Source organism: Oncorhynchus mykiss, chromosome 20 (assembly GCF_057628025.1).
Source record: "Oncorhynchus mykiss isolate SJ-2025 chromosome 20, ASM5762802v1, whole genome shotgun sequence".
NCBI classification, from domain to species: Eukaryota; Metazoa; Chordata; class Actinopteri; order Salmoniformes; family Salmonidae; genus Oncorhynchus; species Oncorhynchus mykiss.
This window is the reverse complement of record NC_143041.1, coordinates 47,515,539-47,542,446: the sequence shown is the minus strand read 5'-3', so window position 1 is coordinate 47,542,446 and position 26,908 is coordinate 47,515,539. Positions and strand designations below refer to the sequence as shown.

General features: G+C 45.5%; 1 protein-coding gene across 1 annotated transcript in view; it reads left to right on the top strand.

The window, feature by feature from the left end:
* LOC110518228 (calcium uniporter protein, mitochondrial) overlaps positions 1–26,908 on the top strand; it is a 104,811-nt gene that overhangs the window by 39,209 nt on the left and 38,694 nt on the right. The window contains exon 2 of the mRNA XM_036956389.2: positions 4,493–4,591. Within this exon, the coding sequence (XP_036812284.2) occupies positions 4,493–4,591 (99 nt within the window). The remainder of the gene's footprint in view (positions 1–4,492; positions 4,592–26,908) is intronic.

Genomic DNA, 26,908 nt, shown 5'->3' with positions numbered 1-26,908 from the left:
TCCGAGTTTGCTAGCGTTTCGCTCCGAGTTTGCTAGCGTTTTGCTAGCATTGGCACATACTGTAGCGTTAGCACATGGCATCATAAATAAATCAATCAAGCGGTACTGGAGAGGCGGGTCTAGGTCCAAGAGGCTTCTAAACAGCTTCTACCCCCAAGCCATAAGACATCAAATCAAATGGCTACCCAGACTATCTGCACCCCCCACCCCCACCCCCCTTCTATGCTGCTACTCTCTGTTTATTATCTATGCATAATCACTTTAATAACTCTACCTACATGTACATATTACCTCAATTACCTTGAATAACCAGACATTGACTTTGTACCGGTACCCCCTGTATATAGTCTCCACATTGACTCTGTACCGGTACCCCCTGTATATAGCCTCCACATTGACTCTGTATCGTAACACCCTGTATATAGCCTCCACATTGACTCTGTACTGGTAACCCTGTATATAGCCTCATTATTGTTATTTTCTGCTGCTCTTGAATTATTTGTTACTTTTATTTGTAACTTAAGAATATATATATATATTTTTTGGAAACTGCATTGTTGGTTAAGGGCTTGTCCGTCAGCATTTCACTGTACGGTCTGTTGTATTTGGCGCATACAATTGGATTTGATTTGATTCCATTATTAGAAGTGACCAGTGATTCCATGTTTATAGGGCCAGTGATTCCATGTGTATTGGGCCAGTGATTCCATGTGTATTGGGCCAGTGATTCCATGTGTATAGGGCCAGTGATTCCATGTCTATAGGCCAGTGATTCCATGTCTATAGGACCAGTGATTCGATGTCTATAGGGCCAGTGATTCCATGTATATAGGGCCAGTGATTCCATGTCTATAGTGCCAGTGATTCCATGTGTATAGGGCCAGTGAATCCATGTGTATATGGCCAGTGATTCCATGTCTATAGGGCCAGTGATTCCATGTCTATAGGCCAGTGATTCCATGTCTATAGGGCCAGTGATTCCATGTCTATAGGGCCAGTGATTCCATGTCTATAGGGCCAGTGATTCCATGTCTATAGGGCCAGGGATTCCATGTCTATAGGGCCAGTGATTCCATGTCTCTAGGGCCAGTTATTCCATGTCTATAGGGCCAGTGATTCCATGTCTATAGGGCCAGCTATTCCATGTCTATACGGCCAGTGATTCCATGTCTATAGGGCCAGTGATTCCATGTGTATAGGACCAGTGATTCCATGTGTATAGGATAAGTGATTTCATGTCTATAGGGCCAGTGATTCCATGTCTATAGGACCAGTGATTCCATGTGTATAGGGCCAGTGATTCCATGTGTATAGGACCAGTGATTCCATGTGTATAGGACCAGTGATTCCATGTGTATAGGGCCAGTGATTCCATGTCTATAGGGCCAGTGATTCCATGTCTATAGGGCCAGTGATTCCATGTCTATAGGACCAGTGATTCCATGTGTATAGGGCCAGTGATTCCATGTGTATAGGACCAGTGATTCCATGTGTATAGGACCAGTGATTCCATGTGTATAGGGCCAGTGATTCCATGTCTATAGGGCCAGTGATTCCATGTCTATAGGGCCAGTGATTCCATGTCTATAGGGCCAGTGATTCCATGTCTATAGGACCAGTGATTCCTTGTGTATAGGACCAGTGATTCCATGTGTATAGGACCAGTGATTCCATGTCTATAGGGCCAGTGATTCCATGTATATAGGACCAGTGATTCCATGTCTATAGGGCCAGTGATTCCATGTGTATAGGACCAGTGATTCCATGTCTATAGGGCCAGTGGTTCCATGTGTATTGGGCCAGTGATTCCATGTCTATAGGGCCAGTGATTCCATGTGTATAGGATAAGTGATTTCATGTCTATAGGGCCAGTGATTCCATGTCTATAGGGCCAGTGATTCCATGTGTATAGGGCCAGTGATTCCATGTCTATAGGACTAGGGATTCCATGTCTATAGGGCCAGTGATTCCATGTCTATAGGTCCAGCTATTCCATGTCTATACGGCCAGTGATTCCATGTCTATAGGGCCAGTGATTCCATGTGTATAGGCCCAGTGATTCCATGTGTATAGGACCAGTGATTCCATGTGTATAGGGCCAGTGATTCCATGTGTATAGGACCAGTGATTCCATGTGTATAGGGCCAGTGATTCCATGTCTATAGGGCCAGTGATTCCATGTCTATAGGGCCAGTGATTCCATGTCTATAGGACCAGTGATTCCATGTGTATAGGACCAGTGATTCCATGTGTATAGGGCCAGTGATTCCATGTCTATAGGACCAGTGATTCCATGTGTATAGGGCCAGTGATTCCATGTCTATAGGGCCAGTGATTCCATGTCTATAGGGCCAGTGATTCCATGTGTATAGGGCCAGTGATTCCATGTCTATAGGACCAGTGATTCCATGTGTATAGGATCAGTGATTTCATGTCTATAGGACCAGTGATTTCATGTCTATAGGACCAGTGATTCCATGTCTATAGGGCCAGTAATTTCATGTCTATAGGGCCAGTGATTCCATGTCTATAGGGCCAGTAATTTCATGTCTATAGGGCCAATGATTCCATGTGTATATGATCTGTGATTCCATGTGTATAGGACCAGTGATTTCATCAAATCAAAATCAAATCAAATTTATTTATATAGCCCTTCGTACATCAGCTGATATCTCAAAGTGCTGTACAGAAACCCAGCCTAAAACCCCAAACAGCAAGCAATGCAGGTGTAGAAGCACGGTGGCTAGGAAAAACTCCCTAGAAAGGCCAAAACCTAGGAAGAAACCTAGAGAGGAACCAGGTTATGTGGGGTGGCCAGTCCTCTTCTGGCTATGCCGGGTGGAGATTATAACAGAACATGGCCAAGATGTTCAAATGTTCATAAATGACCAGCATGGTCGAATAGGGCCAGTAATTTCATGTCTATAGGGCCAGTAATTTCATGTCTATAGGGCCAGTAATTTCATGTCTATAGGGCCAGTAATTTCATGTCTATAGGGCCAGTACTTTCATGTCTATAGGGCATGCATTAATTTGGCGTAATCTGTATCCTTTTAGGTACCTGCATTTCAGTGTTGTGGCACTGTAACGTTGCCCAATCAGAGGGCTGTAAGAAAACACAAAAGGATCATTAAAGATATGGGACAAAAGGCAGGAATACAGCTGGTGAGGGGTTAATATAGCCCCCGTCCCTGTTTTAGTCATGAGGGGTTAATATAGCCCCCGTCCCTGTTTTAGTCATGAGGGGTTAATATAGCCCCCGTCCTTGTTTTAGTCATGAGGGGTTAATATAGCCCCCGTCCCTGTTTTAGTCATGAGGGGTTAATATAGCCCCCGTCCCTGTTTTAGTCATGAGGGGTTAATATAGCCCCCGTCCCTGTTTTAGTCATGAGGGGTTAATATAGCCCCCGTCCCTGTTTTAGTCATGAGGGGTTAATATAGCCCCCGTCCCTGTTTTAGTCATGAGGGGTTAATATAGCCCCCGTCCCTGTTTTAGTCATGAGGGGTTAATATAGCCCCCGTCCCTGTTTTAGTCATGAGGGGTAAATATAGCCCCCGTTCCTGTTTTAGTCATGAGGGGTTAATATAGCCCCCGTCCCTGTTTTAGTCATGAGGGGTAAATATAGCCCCCGTCCCTGTTTTAGTCATGAGGGGTAAATATAGCCCCCGTTCCTGTTTTAGTCATGAGGGGTAAATATAGCCCCCGTTCCTGTTTTAGTCATGAGGGGTTAATATAGCCCCCGTTCCTGTTTTAGTCATGAGGGGTAAATATAGCCCCCGTTCCTGTTTTAGTCATGAGGGGTTAATATAGCCCCCGTTCCTGTTTTAGTCATGAGGGGTAAATATATCCCCCGTTCCTGTTTTAGTCATGAGGGGTAAATATAGCCCCCGTTCCTGTTTTAGTCATGAGGGGTAAATATATCCCCCGTTCCTGTTTTAGTCATGAGGGGTAAATATAGCCCCCGTTCCTGTTTTAGTCATGAGGGGTTAATATAGCCCCCGTTCCTGTTGTAGTCGTGAGGTTTGAGGTATACTAATTTGATATCTGCATCTTTCAGCTCAGAGAGAGATTAGCTGTTTAATGTTTGAGGTATACTCTTTTGATATCTGCATCTTTCAGCCACATCCTGTTTGCTAGCAGCTCAGAGAGAGATTATATGTTTAATGTTTGAGGTATACTAATTTGATATCTGGATGGAAAATATTTATTTTAAGGAAATAATAGCTGGATACATTTCTGGTACACAGCACACCCACACATCGGTTCTGTCACGATTCTGTCACGGTTCTGACGGTTCTGTCACGGTTCTGACGGTTCTGTCACCGTTCTGACGGTTCTGTCACGGTTCTGACGGTTCTGTCACCGTTCTGACGGTTCTGTCACGGTTCTGTCACCGTTCTGTCACCGTTCTGACGGTTCTGTCACGGTTCTGTCACCGTTCTGACGGTTCTGTCACCGTTCTGACTGTTGTTCTCTCCTCTCCCCCATCAGGACCAGCCTGTCAGGAGAACACATGTCCTGCGATCATCCTCCCGCTCTGCACTCTTCACCCAGCCTCCCACCAGCCTCTCAACCACCCTCTCAACCCAGGTTAGTACTGCTGTGATTGGGTGTGTGTGCAGATGGAGGACTGGGGATAGTGGGTTGTGTGTTTCTAAGAGGGATAGGGTGGGTTGTGTGTTTCTAAGAGGAATGGGGTGGGTTGTGTGTTTCTAAGAGTGATGGGATGGGTTGTGTGTTTCTAAGAGTGATGGGGTGGGTTGTGTGTTTCTAAGAGTGATAGGGTGGGTTGTGTGTTTCTAAGAGGGATCGGGTGGGTTGTGTGTTTCTAAGAGGGATAGGGTGGGTTGTGTGTTTCTAAGAGGGATAGGGTGGGTTGTGTGTTTCTCAGAGGGATGGGGTGGGTTGTGTGTTTCTCAGAGGGATGGGGTGGGTTGTGTGTTTCTCAGAGGGATGGGGTGGGTTGTGTGTTTCTCAGAGGGATGGGGTGGGTTGTGTGTTTCTAAGAGTGATGGGGTGGGTTGTGTGTTTCTAAGAGGGATGGGGTGGGTTGTGTGTTTCTAAGAGGGATGGGGTGGGTTGTGTGTTTCTAAGAGGGATAGGGTGGGTTGTGTGTTTCTAAGAGGGATGGGGTGGGTTGTGTGTTTCTAAGAGGTGTGGGTTGTGTGTTTCTCAGAGGTGTGGGGTGGGTTGTGTATTTCTAAGAGGGGTGGGGTGGGTTGTGTGTTTCTAAGAGGTGTGGGTTGTGTGTTTCTCAGAGGTGTAGGGTAGGTTGTGTGTTTCTAAGAGGGATAGGGTGGGTTGTGTGTTTCTAAGAGGGATAGGGTGGGTTGTGTGTTTCTAAGAGGGAGGGGTGGGTTGTGTGTTTCTAAGAAGGATGGGGTGGGTTGTGTGTTTCTAAGAGGTGTGGGTTGTGTGTTTCTCAGAGGTGTGGGGTGGGTTGTGTGTTTCTAAGAGGGATGGAGTGGGTTGTGTGTTTCTAAGAGGTGTGGGTTGTGTGTTTCTAAGAGGGATAGGGTGGGTTGTGTGTTTCTAAGAGGGATAGGGTGGGTTGTGTGTTTCTAAGAGGGATAGGGTGGGTTGTGTGTTTCTAAGAGGGATAGGGTGGGTTGTGTGTTTCTAAGAGGGATGGGGTGGGTTGTTTGTTTCTAAGAGGGATGGGGTGGGTTGTGTGTTTCTAAGAGGGATGGGGTGGGTTGTGTGTTTCTAAGAGGGATGGGGTGGGTTGTGTGTTTCTAAGAGGGATAGGGTGGGTTGTGTGTTTCTAAGAGGGATGGGGTGGGTTGATTGTTTCTAAGAGGGATGGGGTGGGTTGTGTGTTTCTAAGAGGGATGGGGTGGGTTGTGTGTTTCTAAGAGGGATGGGGTGGGTTGTGTGTTTCTAAGAGGGATGGGGTGGGTTGCACCAATATGGATTAACTCTTAAACGGAGTTCAATTTAAAGTTGTATCTATAAACTTAGTTTTAAATTTAAATCCTAGTTAAATTGAATCCTTCATCTAAACTAAGTTTACGTTTGATTTAAAACCAAGATAAAATCTTGTTGTAAAATCTAATGTAAATGTAGTTTGGGGATTAAATCTAAACTGCCACTGGAGGAGGTTAAAGTTCATCAGATGTCTGTGTATGTGCTTCATATTTTCAGTGTGATTTAAAAATTTCAGCTCTTGTGGGTTATCATGTAAAACTCAACTAGCCAGCTAATTTATTTGACCCAAAATTATATGAATTAGATACTTTAGATGAGGTGAAAACTATCTTTGCTGGCTAGCGGTGACCACTCCTGGATAGAACGAGAACATATCGCTATGGTGGACCCATTATGACACGTGTAACTAACCATACACTAGTGATTTAACCTTAGATTAAAATATTTCCAAATCAAGTGGTACAATACAACTCTGATTTTAATCCTAAACCTAGATTTTACAGTCTAGATTAGGTCTAATCTAAGATTCATTTAAACTAGGGGTTCCCAAAAAATGTAGGCCCCCCCCCCCCCCGACCCCATTTTGAGATCCGAAAATGATTACGAGCCCAAACATGTGGAAAAACAATTATGTAATTGACAGTCAATGTTTATTTATTTTTTATTGGGAGCTATTACAGTCAATTAAAATACATTCTAACAGTATTTCTGAATGTCTTCTCACATATTTTTAATGTGGTGCTATGACAGTAAATTGCTAATTAGTCTGACTAGAAACGATCTCCCCAACCACTAATGAGATGGGGATGCTTGATTCATGTTCATTGTTCAATGTTCATGTTCATTGATTCATTGTGTGTTTCTAAGAGGGATGGGGTGGGTTGTGTGTTTCTAAGAGGGATGGGGTGGGTTGTGTGTTTCTAAGAGGGATAGGGTGGGTTGTGTGTTTCTAAGAGGGATGGGGTGGTTTGTGTGTTTCTAAGAGGTGTGGGTTGTGTGTTTCTCAGAGGTGTGGGGTGGGTTGTGTATTTCTAAGAGGGGTGGGGTGGGTTGTGTGTTTCTAAGAGGTGTGGGTTGTGTGTTTCTCAGAGGTGTAGGGTAGGTTGTGTGTTTCTAAGAGGGATAGGGTGGGTTGTGTGTTTCTAAGAGGGATAGGGTGGGTTGTGTGTTTTTTAGAGGGAGGGGTGGGTTGTGTGTTTCTAAGAAGGATGGGGTGGGTTGTGTGTTTCTAAGAGGTGTGGGTTGTGTGTTTCTCAGAGGTGTGGGGTGGGTTGTGTGTTTCTAAGAGGGATGGAGTGGGTTGTGTGTTTCTAAGAGGTGTGGGTTGTGTGTTTCTAAGAGGGATAGGGTGGGTTGTGTGTTTCTAAGAGGGATAGGGTGGGTTGTGTGTTTCTAAGAGGGATAGGGTGGGTTGTGTGTTTCTAAGAGGGATAGGGTGGGTTGTGTGTTTCTAAGAGGGATGGGGTGGGTTGTTTGTTTCTAAGAGGGATGGGGTGGGTTGTGTGTTTCTAAGAGGGATGGGGTGGGTTGTGTGTTTCTAAGAGGGATGGGGTGGGTTGTGTGTTTCTAAGAGGGATAGGGTGGGTTGTGTGTTTCTAAGAGGGATGGGGTGGGTTGTTTGTTTCTAAGAGGGATGGGGTGGGTTGTGTGTTTCTAAGAGGGATGGGGTGGGTTGTGTGTTTCTAAGAGGGATGGGGTGGGTTGTGTGTTTCTAAGAGGGATGGGGTGGGTTGCACCAATATGGATTAACTCTTAAACGGAGTTCAATTTAAAGTTGTATCTATAAACTTAGTTTTAAATTTAAATCCTAGTTAAATTGAATCCTTCATCTAAACTAAGTTTACGTTTGATTTAAAACCAAGATAAAATCTTGTTGTAAAATCTAATGTAAATGTAGTTTGGGGATTAAATCTAAACTGCCACTGGAGGAGGTTAAAGTTCATCAGATGTCTGTGTATGTGCTTCATATTTTCAGTGTGATTTAAAAATTTCAGCTCTTGTGGGTTATCATGTAAAACTCAACTAGCCAGCTAATTTATTTGACCCAAAATTATATGAATTAGATACTTTAGATGAGGTGAAAACTATCTTTGCTGGCTAGCGGTGACCACTCCTGGATAGAACGAGAACATATCGCTATGGTGGACCCATTATGACACGTGTAACTAACCATACACTAGTGATTTAACCTTAGATTAAAATATTTCCAAATCAAGTGGTACAATACAACTCTGATTTGAATCCTAAACCTAGATTTTACAGTCTAGATTAGGTCTAATCAAAGATTCATTTATACTAGGGGTTCCCAAAAAATGTAGGCCCCCCCCCCCCCCCCCCGACCCCATTTTGAGATCCGAAAATGATTACGAGCCCAAACATGTGGAAAAACAATTATGTAATTGACAGTCAATGTTTATTTATTTTTTATTGGGAGCTATTAAAATATTAAAATACATTGTAACAGTATTTCTGAATGTCTTCTCAGCTCACCATCACATATTTTTAATGTGGTGCTATGACAGTAAATTGCTAATTAGTCTGACTAGAAACGATCTCCCCGACCACTAATGAGATGGGGATGCTTGATTCATGTCGCGTCGGAGCTTCTCAAAGGGGGATGCTGTCACATCCAACCTGGATCGACATTTGGTTTTAATGCAGAAGAGCATTGACTCCAGCGCCACACAGATATGAGCTGGTTGAAGGGAGTCTTATTTTACCTTTATTTAACCAGGCAAGTCAGTTAAGAACAAATTCTTATTTTCAATGACGGCCTAGGAACAGTGGGTTAACTGCCTTGTTCAGGGGGCAGAACAACAGATTTGTACCTTGTCAGCTCGGGGGTTTTGAACTTCCAACCTTCCGGTTACTAGTCCAACGCTCTAACCACTAGGCTACCCTGCCGCCCTGCTGCTGCTGCTGCTGCTGCTTTCAAGACAACTGGGAACTCGGGGAAAAATACGATGTCAAATCATGGCGTCGGTGATCTCCGGTCAGAAAGTCTACGCTCTAGAAAGAGGCCCGAGTTCCCAAGTTGGAATTCTGAGTTGGATGACCGTTAAAAATGGTTTTACAGTTGTCTCGAACGCGTTGAAGTCGGAAGTCAGAGATTTCCGAGTTCCCAGTTGTTTTGAACGCGGCATTAATGCTCAGAGGGAGAAGCCAGGGTGTTGCCTATCAGTCAGGAACCAAAACTCCTCCGTAGTGACCTGTGAATGCATTCGGTCACGTGACCGCTCGATCAGCTGTTCAATATCACTTATCGGCATGTCAACTGAGCCAGGATCACAGTCAAACGGGTTGGGAAGTAGGTGCCAAAGTGCTCTTCCCAAGCCTTGGAGGTGAGCAGTCATGACTCGTGTAGGACACTTACCGATGCTGTTTTCTGTTAGAAACATTCACAGCCGAGGGATTGGTCCTTGAAAGACTCTGTCCAATAAGAATGATTTCCTCTGACTTCCACTGATTCGGTCTGTAGGATGTTCTTCTATTTCCTGCCTTGTGTTCAGTTTATTCAAGTTTCACAAATATGTCTGTTACATATACAAGAGACACATTTTCTTTTCATTAAACACAAAGTCAACCAAGTCTTTTTTTTTTTGTGTGTGTTTTTTCTTTTGACAACAGTTCCTCTCTCAATGCAGAACATCTTTCAATACCACCAAGCCTCGGTGCGAGGCGTCGTCATGCTCTGATCTCATTTCTCCACCTAGTTTTAGAGAACATCCGTGTGCAGTGGATGTGGTTTGATGTAGTTTACAATCGGAGTTACCTGCTGCTGTTCTCTGCTCAGCTCTTTTGCCGCCAGTCGCTCTCGTTGTATCTCACTGTTCCATCCCTCCTAGACTCCTGTCTCGCTGTTCCATCCCTCCTAGACTCCTGTCTCGCTGTTCCATCCCTCCTAGGCTCCTGTCTCACTGTGCCATCCCTCCTAGACTCCCGTCTCGCTGTTCCATCCCCCTTAGACTCCTGTCTCGCTGTTCCATCCCTCCTAGGCTCCTGTCTCACTGTGCCATCCCTCCTAGGCTCCTGTATCGCTGTTCCATCCCTCCTAGGCTCCTGTCTCGCTGTTCCATCCCTCCTAGACTCCTGTCTCACCGTGCCATCCCTCCTAGGCTCCTGTCTCGCTGTTCCATCCCTCCTAGGCTCCTGTCTCGCTGTTCCATCCCTCCTAGGCTCCTGTCTCACTGTGCCATCCCTCCTAGGCTCCTGTCTCACTGTTCCATCCCCCTTAGACTCCTGTCTCACTGTGCCATCCCTCCTAGGCTCCTGTCTCACTGTGCCAACCCTCCTAGGCTCCTGTCTCACCATGCCATCCCTCCTAGGCTTCTGTCTCGCTGTTCCATCCCTCCTAGGCTCCTGTCTCACCGTGCCATCCCTCCCAGACCCCTGTCTCACCCTGCCATCCCTCCCAGACCCCTGTCTCACCCTGCCATCCCTCCCAGACTCCTGTCTCACCGTGCCATCCCTCTCAGACTCCTGTCTCACCGTGCCATCCCTCTCAGACTCCTGTCTCACTGTGCCATCCCTCTTAGACTCCTGTCTCACTGTGCCATCCCTCCTAGACTCCTGTCTCACTGTGCCATCCCAGTTAGACTCCTGTCTCACTGTGCCATCCCTCTTAGACTCATGTCTCACTGTGCCATCCCTCTTAGACTCCTGTCTCACTGTGCCATCCCTCCTAGGCTCCTGTCTCACTGTGCCAACCCTCCTAGGCTCCTGTCTCACCATGCCATCCCTCCTAGGCTTCTGTCTCGCTGTTCCATCCCTCCTAGGCTCCTGTCTCACCGTGCCATCCCTCCCAGACCCCCGTCTCACCCTGCCATCCCTCCCAGACTCCTGTCTCACCGTGCCATCCCTCTCAGACTCCTGTCTCAGCGTGCCATCCCTCTCAGACTCCTGTCTCACTGTGCCATCCCTGTTAGACTCCTGTCTCACTGTGCCATCCCTCTTAGACTCCTGTCTCACTGTGCCATCCCCCTCAGACTCCTGTCTCACTGTGCCATCCCTCCTAGACTCCTGTCTCACTGTGCCATCCCTCCTAGACTCCTGTCTCACTGTGCCATCCCTCTCAGACTCCTGTCTCACTGTGCCATCCCTCCTAGACTCCTGTCTCACCGTGGCAGTTGGGATCACCATCTCAATTTGCTCTGTTCGGTTTTTTCTGTGGCGAAGCTCAGGCATCGGAGGCAGAGGCTTCAAGTCAACATCAGAATCATCATCAGCAACGCCGATTTCAAGCTCACTATCCGATCCTCCATCCGTCTCCCAACTCATCTAAATTTTGCAGCATTTGCAATGCTGTCAGTACGTCCGTTCTTTGGTCTTGTCATTGTGAACTGCACACGTTGTATGTTGTACTCAGTCTGATTTGACTCTCCCAGGGGAGATTATAAATCATTTCCTTTCATAGTAAAATAAATCCATTCTTCTTCATCATTATACTGTTGTTCTATATTCAGTCATCCTCATCATTCAGATTAACCACCCTCCTCATCATTCAGATTAATCATCCTCCTCATCATTCAGATTAATCACCTTCCTCATCATTCAGATTAATCAAATTCGATCACCCTCCTCGTCATTCAGTTCATTGAAGTCACATGTTCCATTGTCAGCTTCTATCTGGTTTCTATCACCCGGTCATGCATTGACAACAGAAAAAGCTTATTTTAATTTAAAGACGTTACTAGTTTTGGTTTCGTAGCCAGCGCAAGGCTTCCTCGCCAGTGGTCATGTGCTGACTGCAGGGGACAGCACGGAATATTCTAGAAAAAAAAGGGACATTTTTGGAAATAGAGCTGCACCTCCTGAATTCTGAGAGTTATTTGACAAAGGGAAGCATCGTAGAATCAGCAAGAATCTGCTCTTTCTGATACTATATAGACATCACAATGTTTGACCTGCATGTGACTCTGAAGGAAGATTTGATAAAACAACGATCCTTTCCCTGTGTCTGTCAATTACAAGATGCGTCCATCTCTTCATGTACTAGATGCTCCCATCTCTTCATGTACTAGATGCTCCCATCTCTTCATGTACTAGATGCTCCCATCTCTTCATGTACTAGATGCTCCCATCTCTTCATGTACTAGATGCTCCCATCTCTTCATGTACTAGTTTGGGTGTAGTGTCGGTGTAGTTTAGGTGTATTTTAGGTGTATTTTAGGTGTAGTTTGGGTGTAGTTAGGGTGTAGTGTCTGTGTATTTTAGGTGTAGTTTGGGTGTAGTTAGGGTGTAGTGTCTGTGTATTTTAGGTGTAGTTTGGGTGTAGTTCAGGTGTAGTTTAGGTGTAGTTCAGGTGTAGTTTGGGTGTAGTTCAGGTGTAGTGTCGGTGTAGTGCCGGTATAGTTTAGGTGTAGTGTCAGTGTAGTTTGGGTGTAGTGCCGGTGTAGTTTAGGTGTAGTTTGGGTGTAGTTTAGGTGTAGTTTAGGTGTAGTGCCGGTGTAGTGCCGGTATAGTTTAGGTGTAGTTTAGATGTAGTTTGGGTGTAGTTTGGGTGTAGTTTAGGTGTAGTGTTGATGTAGTTTGGGTGAAGTTTAGGTGTAGTGTCGGTGTAGTGCCGGTATAGTTTAAGTGTAGTTTATGTGTAGTTTGGGTGTAGTTTCAGTGTAGTGTCGGTGTAGTTTAGGTGTAGTGTCAGTGGGCCAGCTGTGCAGGCTGACTGGCATTGTTTGTTTCCTGCTCATTGCACCCCCGAATAGAGTCAATATGTTTTATCACGACTCTAAAGGCCTCCTGCAATGTGGAGCACGTTGTCGTTTCCTTTACAATACATTAGATTAGGTACTGAGTTACAGGAAATCAAACATAACAGATTGTTTTTACATTTAATTATTATTATTCTTTTTTACAAAAGGACAAATGTAAAAAAAAATATGAAAAGTATCAATCTGCAAAGGAATGTGATTTAAATTATTTGCTGCTGATCAACAAGCATCACATAAACACATCATTACACCGCTGTCTTTCTAAATTAAATCAACCTCTTTCACCCTGCTTATCATTCTGTTAGGACTCATTGTAAATTCAATTGTGAAGTAAGGTGCACAATTATCGCCCGTTCATCCATTTGTCATTCAGCGAGGAGAGAGAGAGAGAGATGCATTAACACCTGGCTGGGTACCAACGTCCTACAGCACATAGTCTTCAATCAATCAAATGTATTTATTAAGCCCTTCTTACATCAGCTGATGTTACAAAATGCTGTACAGAAACGCAGCCTAAAACCCCAAACAGCAAGCAATGCAGGTGTAGAAGCACGGTGGCTAGGAAAAACTCCCTAGAAAGGCCAAAACCTAGGAAGAAACCTAGAGAGGAACCAGGCTATATGGGGTGGCCAGTCCTCTTCTGGCTGTGGCGGGTGGAGATTATAACAGAACATGGCCAAGATGTTCAAATGTTCATAAATGACCAGCATGGTCATATAATAATAATCACAGTAGTTGTCGAGGGTGCAGCAAGTCAGCACCTCAGGAGTAAATGTCAGTTGGCTTTTCATAGCCGATCATTAAGAGTATCTCTACCGCTCCTGCTGTCTCTAGAGAGTTGAAAACAGCAGGTCTGGGACAGGTAGCACGTCCGGTGAACAGGTCAGGGTTCCATAGCCGCAGGCAGAACAGTTGAAACTGGAGCAGCAGCACGGCCATGTGTTCTTGGGACAGCAAGGAGTCATCATGCCAGGTAGTCCTGAGGCATGGTCCTAGGGCTCAGGTCCTCCGAGAGAGAAAGAAAGAGAGAATTAGAGAGAGCATACTTAAATTCACACAGGACACCGGATAAGACAGGAGAAGTACTCCAGATATAACAAACTGACCCTAGCCCCCCGACACATAAACTACTGCAGCATAAATACTGGAGGCTGAGACAGGAGGAGTCGGGAGACACTGTGGCCCCGTCTGACGATATCGCCGGACAGGGCCAAACAGGAAGGATATAACCCCACCCACTTTGCCAAAGCACAGCCCCCACACCACTAGAGGGATATCTTCAACCACCAACTTACCATCCTGAGACAAGGCGAGTATAGCCCACAAAGATCTCCGCCACCACACAACCCAAGGTGGGGTGCCAACCCATACAGGAAGATCACGTTAGTGACTCAACCCACTCAAGTGACGCACCCCTCCTAGGGACGGCATGGAAGAGCACCAGTAAGCCAGTGACTCAGCCCCCGTAATAGGGTTAGAGGCAGAGAATCCCATTGGAGAGAGGGGAACCGGCCAGGCAGAGACAGCAAGGGCATTCTTGGAGCCTGGCTGGGTACCAACATCCTACAGAACATTGTCTGGTGTAATTTCAAAATTGTGACAAATGAGCAGTGTAAAATACAAACATGTAGGAAGAGTCAGGGAAAGAGCAGAACAGATTTTTTTTAATGATTTGTTTTAGGCCGTTGGTGGCCGTTGGCGGTTCTAGTTCACTGTTATCTGACAATGGGGTTGTTTTCACCATTTTGCAGCCGGTAATATATAAGTCTCTGCAATAGGGTGTGCTTTAGGTTTCATTTACATTCATGAGGTTAACCACATTACACTCATTGTGAGATACAAAGACGATATTATAATATCTAATTTTTATTTTAAAAAATTCGGGGGGAGATTTGGGAAATTCTCCCGCGACTCCATTATGACATCCGGCGACCTCGCATGTCTCCTCTCCTGTGCAGTGAGCGAGAGAGAGAGACTCCTTCTGTCTCTTATCTACTTCTCAGCAGCCGAGCTAGCTCTGGAATATCTCTCGTTGTAGACATCATCGATCTCTAGGCCTCCACAGCCAAACTGCAGATGTATTAGTTCCTTTGGGAGTGTGTGTGTTTGTGTGTGTGTGTTTGTGTGTGTGTGTGTGTGTGTGTGTGTGTGTGTGTGTGTGTGTGTGTGTGTGTGTGTGTGTGTGTGTGTGTGTGTGTGTGTGTGTGTGTGTGTGTGTGTGTGTGCAGTGTGTGTGTGTGTGTGTGTGTGTGTGTGTGTGTGTGTGTGTGTGTGCTTGGGCAGATGAGTCCATTTATTAGATGCTGTCAGGGTGTTAGAATCATCCCCTCTATCAGCTGGTTGTTCCACGGTATCATCCCCTCTATCAGCTGGTTGTTCCACGGTACAGTCTAGTACGGATGACCTTCCAGCAGTGTCTGAGTATTATACCAGCAGTGTCCTTGAGCCCCCCCCCCCCATTCATAGTATACCAGCAGTGTCCTTGAGCCCCCCCCATTCATATTATAGCAGCAGAGTCCTTGAGCCCCCCCTCCCCATTCATATTATAACAGCAGAGTCCTTGACCCCCCCCCCTCCCCATTCATATTATAACAGCAGAGTCCTTGAGCCCCCCCCCCCTCCCCATTCATATTATAACAGCAGAGTCCTTGATCCCCCCCCCCCTCCCCATTCATATTATAACAGCAGAGTCCTTGAGCCCCCCCCCCATTCATATTATAACAGCAGAGTCCTTGAGCCCCCCCCCTCCCCATTCATATTATAACAGCAGAGTCCTTGAGCCCCCCCCCCGTTCATATTAAAGCAGCAGTGAGTCCTTGACCCCCCCCCCCCCATTCATATTATAGCAGCAGAGTCCTTGACACCCCCCCCCCATTCATATTATAGCAGCTGAGTCCTTGACCCCCCCCCCATTCATATTATAACAGCAGAGTCCTTGATCCCCCCCCCCATTCATATTATAACAGCAGTGAGTCCTTGAGCCCCCCCCCCATTCATATTATAGCAGCAGAGTCCTTGACCCCCCCCCCCCATTCATATTATAACAGCAGAGTCCTTGACCCCCCCCCCCCATTCATATTATAACAGCAGAGTCCTTGACCCCCCCCTCCCCATTCATATTATAACAGCAGAGTCCTTGACCCCCCCCCCCCTCCCCATTCATATTATAACAGCAGAGTCCTTGATCCCCCCCCATTCATATTATAACAGCAGAGTCCTTGATCCCCCCCCATTCATATTATAACAGCAGAGTCCTTGATCCCCCCCCCCCCATTCATATTATAACAGCAGAGTCCTTGATCCCCCCCCCATTCATATTATAACAGCAGAGTCCTTGATCCCCCCCCCATTCATATTATAACAGCAGAGTCCTTGATCCCCCCCCCCATTCATATTATAACAGCAGAGTCCTTGAGCCCCCCCCCCCTCCCCATTCATATTATAACAGCAGAGTCCTTGAGCCCCCCCCCCCATTCATATTAAAGCAGCAGTGAGTCCTTGACCCCCCCCCCCCATTCATATTATAGCAGCAGAGTCCTTGACACCCCCCCCCCCCATTCATATTATAGCAGCTGAGTCCTTGACCCCCCCCCCATTCATATTATAACAGCAGAGTCCTTGATCCCCCCCCCCCCATTCATATTATAACAGCAGTGAGTCCTTGAGCCCCCCCCCCCCATTCATATTATAGCAGCAGTCCTTGACCCCCCCCCCCCCATTCATATTATAACAGCAGAGTCCTTGACCCCCCCCCCCATTCATATTATAACAGCAGAGTCCTTGACCCCCCCCCTCCCCATTCATATTATAACAGCAGAGTCCTTGACCTCCCCCCCCCCTCCCCATTCATATTATAACAGCAGAGTCCTTGATCCCCCCCCCATTCATATTATAACAGCAGAGTCCTTGATCCCCCCCCATTCATATTATAACAGCAGAGTCCTTGATCCCCCCCCCCATTCATATTATAACAGCAGAGTCCTTGATCCCCCCCCCCATTCATATTATAACAGCAGAGTCCTTGATCCCCCCCCATTCATATTATAACAGCAGAGTCCTTGATCCCCCCCCCCATTCATATTATAACAGCAGAGTCCTTGATCCCACCCCCCCATTCATATTATAACAGCAGAGTCCTTGACCCCCCCCTCCCCATTCATATTAAAGCAGCAGAGTCCTTGACCCCCCCCCATTCATATTATAACAGCAGAGTCCTTGAGCCCCCCCCCATTCATATTATAACAGCAGAGTCCTTGATCCCCCCCCATTCATATTATAACAGCAGAGTCCTTGATCCCCCCCCCATTCATATTATAACAGCAGAGTCCTTGATCCCCCCCCCATTCATATTATAACAGCAGAGTCCTTGATCCCCCCCCCCCATTCATATTATAACAGCAGAGTCCTTGATCCCCCCCCCCCATTCATATTATAACAGCAGAGTCCTTGACCCCCCCCTCCCCATTCATATTAAAGCAGCAGAGTCCTTGACCCCCCCCCCATTCATATTATAACAGCAGAGTCCTTGACCCACCCCCCCATTCATATTATAACAGCAGAGTCCTTGACCCCCCCCTCCCCATTCATATTATAACAGGCAGAGTCCTTGACCCCCCCCCCCCCCATTCATATTATAACAGCAGAGTCCTTGATCCCCCCCCATTCATATTATAACAGCAGAGTCCTTGATCCCCCCCATTCATATTATAACAGCAGAGTCCTTGATCCCCCCCCATTCATATTATAACAGCAGAGTCCTTGATCCCCCCCCCCATTCATATTATAACAGCAGAGTCCTTGATCCCCCCCCCATTCATATTATAACAGCAGAGTCCTTGATCCCCCCCCCCCCCATTCATATTATAACAGCAGAGTCCTTGACCCCCCCCTCCCCATTCATATTAAAGCAGCAGAGTCCTTGACCCCCCCCCATTCATATTATAACAGCAGAGTCCTTGAGCCCCCCCCCCCCTCCCCATTCATATTTATAGCAGCAGAGTCCTTGAGCCCCCCCCCCCCCATTCATATTAAAACAGCAGAGTCCTTGAGCCCCCCCCCATTCATATTATAACAGCAGAGTCCTTGAGCCCCCCCCCCTCCCCATTCATATTATAACAGCAGAGTCCTTGATCCCCCCTCCCCATTCATAATATAACAGCAGAGTCCTTGACCCCCCCCCCATTCATATTATAACAGCAGAGTCCTTGACCCCCCCCCCATTCATATTATAACAGCAGAGTCCTTGACCCCCCCCCCCCCTCCCCATTCATATTATAACAGCAGAGTCCTTGATCCCCCCCTCCCCATTCATAATATAACAGCAGAGTCCTTGACCCCCCCCCCCATTCATATTATAACCAGGCAGAGTCCTTGACCCCCCATTCATATTATAACAGCAGAGTCCTTGACCCCCCCCCCTTTCATATTATAACAGCAGAGTCCTTGAGCCCCCCCCCCCCATTCATATTATAACAGCAGAGTCCTTGATCCCCCCCTCCCCATTCATATTATAACAGCAGAGTCCTTGACCCCCCCCCCCTTTCATATTATAACAGCAGAGTCCTTGAGCCCCCTCCCATTCATAATATAACAGCAGAGTCCTTGATCCCCCCTCCCCATTCATATTATAACAGCAGAGTCCTTGACCCCCCCCCCTTTCATATTATAACAGCAGAGTCCTTGAGCCCCCCCCCATTCATAATATAACAGCAGAGTCCTTGATCCCCCCCTCCCCATTCATATTATAACAGCAGAGTCCTTGACCCCCCCCCCTTTCATATTATAACAGCAGAGTCCTTGAGCCCCCCCCCCCCATTCATATTATAACAGCAGAGTCCTTGATCCCCCCCCTCCCCATTCATATTATAACAGCAGAGTCCTTGACCCCCCCCCCCCTTTCATATTATAACAGCAGAGTCCTTGAGCCCCCCCCCCCCCCATTCATAATATAACAGCAGAGTCCTTGATCCCCCCCCCTGCCCCCGGTCAGCTGTAAGTGCTGTTATTATGAAGTGCAAACGTCTAGGAGCAACAACGGCTCCGCCGTGAAGTGGTAGCCCACACTCTAAGAATGGGACCGACGATGAAGCTCGCTGCGCATAAAAAATGTCTGTCCTCGGTTCCAAACCCTCACTACCGAGTTTCAAACTACTTCTAGAAGCAACAAGAACTGTTTCGTCGGACGCTTCACTAAATGGGTGAAGGAGAAGCACACAAGCCGAAGATCACCAAAATGCCAAGCGTCGTCTGGAGTGGTGTAACGCTCGCCGCCATTGGACTCTGGAGAGGAGGAAACACGTTCTGTGGAGTGATGAATCACGCTTCCCAATCTGGCAGTCCAACGGATGAATCTGGGTTTGGTCAACAACACTAATGTTGTTGTGGATGAATGGAAGCAGCTTCGTGATGAATAGTAATGATCCGATTTTATTTTGTATAACTTTTTATATTAAATATAAATTAAGTTTTATATAACACTTCCGTTTTGAATATTTGGAAATGAATAAAAAAAAAATTATTTAAGAGGCTTATTTGGATGAGCCATGATGTTTTAATGGTACCCATTAAGACCAATCTGGACTTTTCCCACATATTTAATCAAACATGGTTGTGTCTTGTTGAAATTGTTCATTTTTATTCCTTTTTATCTCCACATACAACAAGTCCAAAATAATTATGTTTAATTGGTTTGTATTTATAGGGCTTTTAGTTGAGATTATTCTTCACGTGTCTCCGTTGTTCCTTGACTAACGGCTGTTTATTCTAAATTATTATATTTATTTATTATTTTCAAAAATATTATAATTATATTATTACAACTTCCGGCAGTAGCTGTTAACCGTTGGTTAAATGAGAGCGAGCGAGGTGATTGGCCATCTGAGAGTCAACGTGTTTTACCACAGCAGAGCTGTAATCTTCTCTGATTGGTTGATTCATCATTAAGTCACATAGTAGATGCAAATCATTTCATATTTAAAATCATGCAGTTCAAAATTGTAGTTTGTAAAAAAAATTCCGCAGATGCATTTAAATGGCAGCTTACGCCCACATCATATGAGGGAATGTGTCATTTAAGGGGACACACAGTGAACAGTTTAATCGTAAAATGTTTCCTGTGAGTGTATTTCAAACGTATAAATAAGTTTTTAATGTTGTGAATGACTATTGTAGCTGGAAACGGCTGACTTTTTAATGGAATATCGACCTAGGAGTACAGAGGCCCATTATCAGCAACCATCACTCCTGTGTTCCAATGGCACGTTGTGTTAGCTAATCCAAGTCTATCATTTTAAAAGGCTAATGGATCATTAGAAAACCCTTTTGCAATTATTTTAACACAGCTGAAAACTGTTGTCCTGATTTAAAGAAGCAATAAAACTGGCCTTCGTTAGACTAGTTGAGTATTTGGAGCATCAGCATTTGTGGGTTTGATTACAGGCTCAAAATGGCCAGAAACAAAGTACTGTCTTCTGAAACTCATATCGGATATGAGTCAGACGGGGCCACAGTGTCTCCCGACCCCTCTCAGTCTATTGTTGTTCTGAGAAATGAAGGCTATTCCATGTGAGAAATTGCCAAGAAACTGAAGATCTTGAACAACGCTGTGTACTACTCCCTTCACAGAACAGTGCAAACTGTCTCTTCCAGGACAATAGGAAACACCGTATTATGGGATATATCAGTGGAGACCACCCCTTCCAGGACAATAGCAGACATCGTAGTTATCTCTATACTCAGCCGGGGGGCAGAAGAATCATATCTTAACCAATTTAGGATGGAATACTACTGCCTGGAAATACAATTTAAAGTTTGGTACGGATATGAAAAAGGCCTCCATCTTTACAATCAACAGTAGCTCTCTCTCTGTCTCTCACTGTCTCTCTCTGTCTCTCTCTGTCTCTCTCTCTCTCTCTCTCTCTCTCTCTCTCTGTCTCTCTCTCTCTGTCTCTCTCTCTCTCTCTCTCTCTCTCTCTCTGTCTCTCTCTGTCTCCCTCTCTCTCTCTCTCTCTCTCTGTCTCTCTCTGTCTCTCTCTCTCTCTCTCTCTCTCTCTCTATCGGTCTCTCTCTGTCTCTCTCTCTCTCTCTGTCTCTCTCTCTCTCTCTGTCTCGCTCTCTATCTCTGGCTCTCTCTGTATCTCTCTCTCTCTCTGTCTCTCTCTGTCTCTCTCTCTCTCTCTCTGTCTCTCTCTCTCTCTCTCTCTCTCTCTCTCTCTCTCTGTCGGTCTCGCTCTGTCTCTCTCTCTCTCTCTGTCTCTCTCTCTCTGTCTCTCTCTCTCTCTGTCTCTCTCTCTGTCTCTCTCTCTCTCTCTCCCTCTCCTCAGTAGTCTAGGACAAGGCTACCCTCTCTCTCTCTCTCTCTCTCTCTCTCTCTCTCTCTCTCTCTCTCTATCTCTCTATCTCTCTCTCTCTCCTCAGTAGTCTAGGACAAGGCTTCTCTCTCTCTCTCTCTCTCACTCTCTCTCTCTCCTCAGTAGTCTAGGACAAGGCTTCTCTCTCTCTCTCTCGTTCTTTCTCTCTCGCTCTCTCTCTCTCTCTCTCTCGCACTCTCTCCTCAGTAGTCTAGGACAAGGCTACCCTCTCTCTCTCTCTCTCTCTCTCTATCTCTCTCTCTCTCCTCAGTAGTCTAGGACAAGGCTTCTCTGTCTCACTCTCTCTCCTCAGTAGTCTAGGACAAGGCTTCTCTCTCTCTCTCTCTCTCCTCAGTAGTCTAGGACAAGGCTACCCTCTCTCTCTCTCTCTCTCTCTCTCTCTCTCTCTCTCTCTCTCTCTCTCTCTCCTCAGTAATCTCGGACAAGGCTACCCCCCCCCTCTCTCTCTCTCTCTCTCTCTCTCTCTCTCCTCAGTAGTCTAGGCTCCTCTCCCTCTCCTCAGCCACACAGGTGCATTATAAGGCAGTTGTCAAGGAGAGAGAGAATGGTGCTGAAGCGCACAATTGGGGTGTACTCTTGGACAATTTTCATCGGCAAAGGCCTGTAAATAACAGCTAACGGAAACGCTGGCACACTTGGAAGTAATGAAAATGTGATGAACAGAGCAGGATATTTTGTTCCTTCCACTGCAAACACTTTGCTGTGAATTAGCTGCTAGCAGTCTCTCTTTCCTTGCTGTGTGTGTGTGTGTGTGTGTGTGTGTGTGTGTGTGTGTGTGTGTGTGTGTGTGTGTGTGTGTGTGTGTGTGTGTGTGTGTGTGTGTGTGTGTGTGTGTGTGTGCGACATGGTGCGTGTGTGTGGTTGTGTGAGCGACACACCATGCGTGTGTGGGTTTGTGGGAAATTAGAGAGGCTTCCCCTACCTGTTTCCAATGTAACAGTCTATCTCTGAGTGTGTTAGTTAAACTCAGGGTTTGTGAGTCTGTTGGATCTGAATGAATTATGGATCCTCATTCTACTCTTCCTGTAGCAACATTAAGACAGTTATATCAAACATGTTTTACACAGCATAGTGTCAGGCCACTACTCTACTACCACATACCTACAACACAAAATCTATGTGTACGTGTGTACGTGTGTGTGTGTGTGTGTGTGTGTGTGTGTGTGTGTGTGTGTGTTATCGTGTGTGTATGCTTGTGTCTGTGCCTGTGTTTGTTTTTCTTCACAGTTCTCGTCGTTCCATAAGGTGTATTTTTATCAGTTAATTTAAATCTGATTCTACATACCTTACATTCGTAACAGTTTTCACAACACATTAAGGGTGTGCCCTCAGGCCACTACTCTACTACCACATATCTACAACACAATATCCATGTGTACGTGTGTGTAGAGTGTGTCTTATCATGTGTGTTTGCGTCTGTGTGTATCTGTTCCTGTGTGTGTGTGTCTGTGTGGTGTTTCACAGTCCCAGCTGTTCCATAAATCCCAGCTGTTCCATAAATCCCAGCTGTTCCATAAATCCCAGCTGTTCCATAAATCCCAGCTGTTCCATTTAAATCTGATTCTCCATAAGGTGTATTTTAATCTGGTTTTAATATCTGATTCAGTTACCTGATGTGGAATAGAGTTCCATGTAGTCATGACTCTATGTAGTACTGTGGAATAGAGTTCCATGTAGTCATGGCTCTATGTAGTACTGTGGAATAGAGTTTCATGTAGTCATGGCTCTATGTAGTACTGTGGAATAGAGTTCCATGTAGTCATGGCTCTATGTAGTACTGTGGAATAGAGTTCCATGTAGTCATGACTCTATGTAGTACTGTGGAATAGAGTTCCATGTAGTCATGGCACTATGTAGTACTGTGGAATAGAGTTTCATGTAGTCATGGCTCTATGTAGTACTGTGGAATAGAGTTTCATGTAGTCATGGCTCTATGTAGTACTGTGGAATAGAGTTCCATGTAGTCATGGCTCTATGTAGTACTGTGGAATAGAGTTCCATGTAGTCATGGCTCTATGTAGTACTGTGGAATAGAGTTCCATGTAGTCATGGCTCTATGTAGTACTGTGGAATAGAGTTCCATGTAGTCATGGCACTATGTAGTACTGTGGAATAGAGTTCCATGTAGTCATTGCTCTATGTAGTACTGTGGAATAGAGTTTCATGTAGTCATGGCTCTATGTAGTACTGTGGAATAGAGTTTCATGTAGTCATGGCTCTATGTAGTACTGTGGAATAGAGTTTCATGTAGTCATGGCTCTATGTAGTACTGTGGAATAGAGTTCCATGTAGTCATGGCTCTATGTAGTACTGTGGAATAGAGTTCCATGTAGTCATGGCTCTATGTAGTACTGTGGAATAGAGTTCCATGTAGTCATGGCACTATGTAGTACTGTGGAATAGAGTTCCATGTAGTCATTGCTCTATGTAGTACTGTGGAATAGAGTTCCATGTAGTCATGGCTCTATGTAGTACTGTGGAATAGAGTTCCATGTAGTCATGTCTCTATGTAGTACTGTGGAATAGAGTTCCATGTAGTCATGGCACTATGTAGTACTGTGGAATAGAGTTCCATGTAGTCATGGCTCTATGTAGTACTGTGGAATAGAGTTCCATGTAGTCATGGCACTATGTAGTACTGTGGAATAGAGTTCCATGTAGTCATGGCTCTATGTAGTACTGTGGAATAGAGTTCCATGTAGTCATGGCTCTATGTAGTACTGTGGAACAGAGTTCCATGTAGTCATGGCTCTATGTAGTACTGTGGATTAGAGTTCCATGTAGTCATGGCTCTATGTAGTACTGTGGAATAGAGTTCCATGTAGTCATGGCTCTATGTAGTACTGTGGAATAGAGTTCCATGTAGTCATGGCTCTATGTAGTACTGTGGAATAGAGTTCCATGTAGTCATGGCTCTCTGTAGTACTGTGGAATAGAGTTCCATGTAGTCATGGCTCTATGTAGTACTGTGGAATAGAGTTCCATGTAGTCATGGCACTATGTAGTACTGTGGAATAGAGTTCCATGTAGTCATGGCTCTATGTAGTACTGTGGAATAGAGTTCCATGTAGTCATGGCTCTATGTAGTACTGTGGAATAGAGTTCCATGTAGACATGGCTCTATGTAGTACTGTGGAATAGAGTTCCATGTAGTCATGGCTCTATGTAGTACTGTGGAATAGAGTTCCATGTAGTCATGGCTCTATGTAGTACTGTGGAATAGAGTTCCATGGAGCCATGGCTCTATGTAGTACTGTTGAATAGAGTTCCATGTAGTCATGGCTCTATGTAGTACTGTTGAATAGAGTTCCATGTAGTCATGGCTCTATGTAGTACTGTGGAATAGAGTTCCATGGAGCCATGGCTCTATGTAGTACTGTGGAATAGAGTTCCATGTGGTCATGGCTCTATGTAGTACTGTGGAATAGAGTTCCATGGAGCCATGGCTCTATGTAGTACTGTGGAATAGAGTTCCATGTAGTCATGGCTCTATGTAGTACTGTGGAATAGAGTTCCATGTAGTCATGGCTCTATGTAGTACTGTGGAATAGAGTTCCATGTAGTCATGGCTCTATGTAGTACTGGGTGCCTCCCATAGTCTGTTCTGAATTTGGGGGCTGTGAAGAGACCTCTGGTGGCGTGTCTTGTAGGGTATGGATGGGTGTCTGCGGTGTGTGTTAGTAGTTTAAATAGACCTCTGGTGGCATGTCTTGTAGGGTATGGATGGGTGTCTGAGGTGTGTGCCAGTAGTTTAAAACAGACCTCTAGTGGCATGTCTTGTAGGGTATGGATGGGTGTCTGAGCTGTGTGTCAGTAGTTTAAAACAGACAGCTCGGTGCGTCCACTTTGAGCCGTGAGAGATTTAAATGCATATTATCAATGTCAGCTCCCTGTGTACATTTAAGGACCAAGCCGTGCCTTGGACTTTCTGGTTTCTATATCACTGTATACTACAAATGACAACGAGGAGGAGGGTTCCCCCATTCTCTTTCTTCTCTCTCTCTCTCTCTAATTACTCCAGCATAAATCATTTTTATGTGTGTGGGTGCTCAACGGAGGTCTTTTCTTGCTGTGGCAATTATTTTTTAAACTCCTGATATTTCTGCAAATATGTGAGCGATGATGAATATGTACCAACCCTTCACATCGCATCTTAGAGAACACTGAGATCCTTTACATCGCAGTTTAGAGAACACTGAGATCCTTCACATCGCAGCTTAGAGAACACTGAGATCCTTCACATCGCAGCTTAGAGAACACTGAGATCCTTCACATCGCAACTTAGAGAACACTGAGATCCTTCACACTGCAGCTTAGAGAACACTGAGATCCTTCACATCGCAGCTTAGAGAACACTGAGATCCTTCACATCGCAGCTTAGAGAACACTGAGATCCTTCACATCGCAGCTTAGAGAACACTGAGATCCTTCACATCGCAACTTAGAGAACACTGAGATCCTTCACACTGCAGCTTAGAGAACACTGAGATCCTTCACATCGCAGCTTAGAGAACACTGAGATCCTTCACATCGCAGCTTAGAGAACACTGAGATCCTTCACATCGCAGCTTAGAGAACACTGAGATCCTTCACATCGCAGTTTAGAGAACACTGATGCTAACAGAGGGCTTTATAAATACATGTGATTGATTTGATTACAAAGAATATTAGCAGCAACAGAGATTTAGTGAGGAGAAATGGGAACATCTCTTTTCGTTTATGATGAAACACTGAAAGTTTTGTTTAAGAAAAAGGGAACTACAGCATTTTCGTGGTTCTGCAACCTGGCATCTAGTAGATATGGAAAACATTTCTTGATGGAAGAAGAGACAGAATAATGGACAGAAGAGAGACAGATGGATAGAAGAGAAGACGTTAGCTGAAGTGCAGTTTAGTAGAGGGGGGGGAAAGGAGAAGAATGAGAATGAGAAGCAGCGAAGAGCCAAAATGAAGTCGTGGTTTCTCCTGGGTGAAATGTATGAGAGGAGCAATATGGTGCGACTGTAATCCACAGGGCTCCGGAGCGGGGCAGAATTGACAGGCACTTTGAGCTTGTTACAGCACTCTGCGGCAGGGCACTTGGCTTGTCTCTGCCTGCCAGGGTTTAGAGCTAGGGAGTTAGTATTGTATTGTATCTATTCTCTCTCTCTCTCTCTCTCTCTCTCTCTCTCGGTCTCGCTCTCTCAACGCAATCTCGACGTTGTGCATTACAGGGAAGACATCCTCCTCCCTCATGTGGTACCCTTCCTGCAGGATCATCCTGACATGACCCTCCAGCATGACAATGTCACCAGCCATACTGCTCGTTCTGTGCGTGATTTCCTGCAGACAGGAATGTCAGTGTTCTGCCATGGCCAGTGAAGAGCCCAGATCTCAATCCCATTGAGCACGTCTGGGACCTGTTGGATCGGAGGGTGAGGGCTAGGGCCATTACCCCCAGAAATGTCCAGGAACTTGCAGGTGCCTTGGTGGAAAAGTGGGGTAACATCTCACAGTAAGAAATTGGCAAATCTGGTGCAGTCCATGAGGAGGAGATGCACTGCAGTACTTAATGCAGCTGGTGGCCACACCAGATACTGACTGTTACTTTTGATTTTGACCCCCCCCCCTTTGTTCAGGGACACATTATTCCATTTCTGTTAGTCACATGTCTGTGGAACTTGTTCAGTTTATGTCTCAGTTATTGAATCTTATGTTCATACAAATATTTACACATGTTAAGTTTGCTGAAAATTAACGCAGTTGACAGTGAGAGAACATTTAGTTTTTTTTTGCTCAGTTTAGTTTAGTGGATTCAGCTTGTCAATACTTCATAAAAATCATGAAGTCAATCTCTCCTCCACTTTGAGAGATTTACATACATATTATTAATGTTAGCTGTGTACATTTAAGGGCCGTAC